Here is a 1235-nt window from a genome sequence, read left to right on the forward strand (position 1 = left end):
GGACAACTTTAAAAACCTGACACCATCAGGAAACAGGACAACAAAATAAAACGTCAAACAACCTGTTTTGATCATTTTGTTGTACCACCCATGTTCAACACACACTTCCTTTCAATGTCTTCTTGCCAAGCTGCCTCTGGCCTTCCCAACTTCTTGGCCATGTTGGCCACCAAGCTTCTAGCAAGCTCCCATAATGCCCTAGTGAAGGTGCACCAGCAACCCAACACCAAGGTTATCACCAAGGTGTACATTGACAGGTTGCTGCAGGCGTGGGGCCAAGACACTGGCTCCACAAAGCAGCAGTCTCTCAAACTGCTAATGCAGTGTACACCAACAATAGCAGAGGAGGGAGTGAAAGAGCTGATGGACATGGAAGAGGAGGAGGAGGAGGAGAGGAAGGAAAAGGAGGCAGAGGAGGAGGAAGAGCAGGAGAAGGAGCTGGAGGAGGAGGAGGAGGAGAAGCAGGGGGAGGAGCAGAAGGAGGAGGAGAAGGGGGTGGAGCTGGAGGAGGACATAGTGGAGGAGGAGAAAGAGGAGGAGAAGGGAGAGGAAGCACTGGAGGAGGAGCAGGAGGAGGAGCTGGAGGAGGAGGAGCACCAAGCACTGCCAAGGAAGTGCAAGCTGGTAGAGGAAGAGTGCAAGGAGAGGAAATGCACATGCCCAGAGGTGATTGATGTGGACAAGGAGATGGAGGTGGAGGAGATCAAGACCAAGCCTCACAAGCAGCCAGTGGTGTGCCAGTACTCTGCAGGCAACACTGAAGAGCAATGCAAGGAGGCTGCCAGACTACTTGCCCTGCCTGACCTGGAGCTAGGTATGTACACTTTGTGTGTTTTTACTGTTCACCACACTGACAAGTTCCAAACTGATGCACATCAGTTTTTTTATTTGTGGACTCTTTTCCCAATGCACATCAGGTTTTTTATTTGTTGACTCTTTTCCTGATGTGCATTGGGTTTTTTATTTGCCAACTCTTTTCCTGATGCACATCAGTTTTATTTTCGACCTGTGAGAACCATGTTCTCTAACAGTTTGTGTTGCTGACCTCAACCTTACTATTCAGAAACGAAAATTCATACACTCCCAAATTTCTGATTGCTTCAGTCCAACCCCAACATTGTCAGTGTTAGCCTTTGGGTGACCTGCAATGACCAAGCAATTCGCCAGCAGAAGGAGCAGCTTGATTGCATTGACCCTTCAACTTTACACTGTACCTGGGTTCAACCCACATCATG

The 1235-nt window shown here is 49.0% G+C and overlaps 1 protein-coding gene across 1 annotated transcript; it reads left to right on the forward strand.

Annotated features, from left to right (window-relative positions):
* Positions 1 to 363: 363 nt before the first annotated feature.
* On the forward strand, positions 364 to 869 carry ACA1_286390 (uncharacterized protein; the record flags this gene model as incomplete). The annotated part of the gene is made up of 2 exons (XM_004344910.1): positions 364 to 814; positions 859 to 869. The coding sequence occupies 2 exons, from the start codon at positions 364 to 366 to the stop codon at positions 867 to 869; spliced, it is 462 nt and encodes a 153-aa protein (XP_004344960.1).
* Positions 870 to 1235: the final 366 nt, after the last annotated feature.

Source organism: Acanthamoeba castellanii, assembly GCF_000313135.1.
Source record: "Acanthamoeba castellanii str. Neff unplaced genomic scaffold scf7180000084776, whole genome shotgun sequence".
In the NCBI taxonomy this organism is placed as follows: domain Eukaryota; phylum Discosea; order Longamoebia; family Acanthamoebidae; genus Acanthamoeba; species Acanthamoeba castellanii.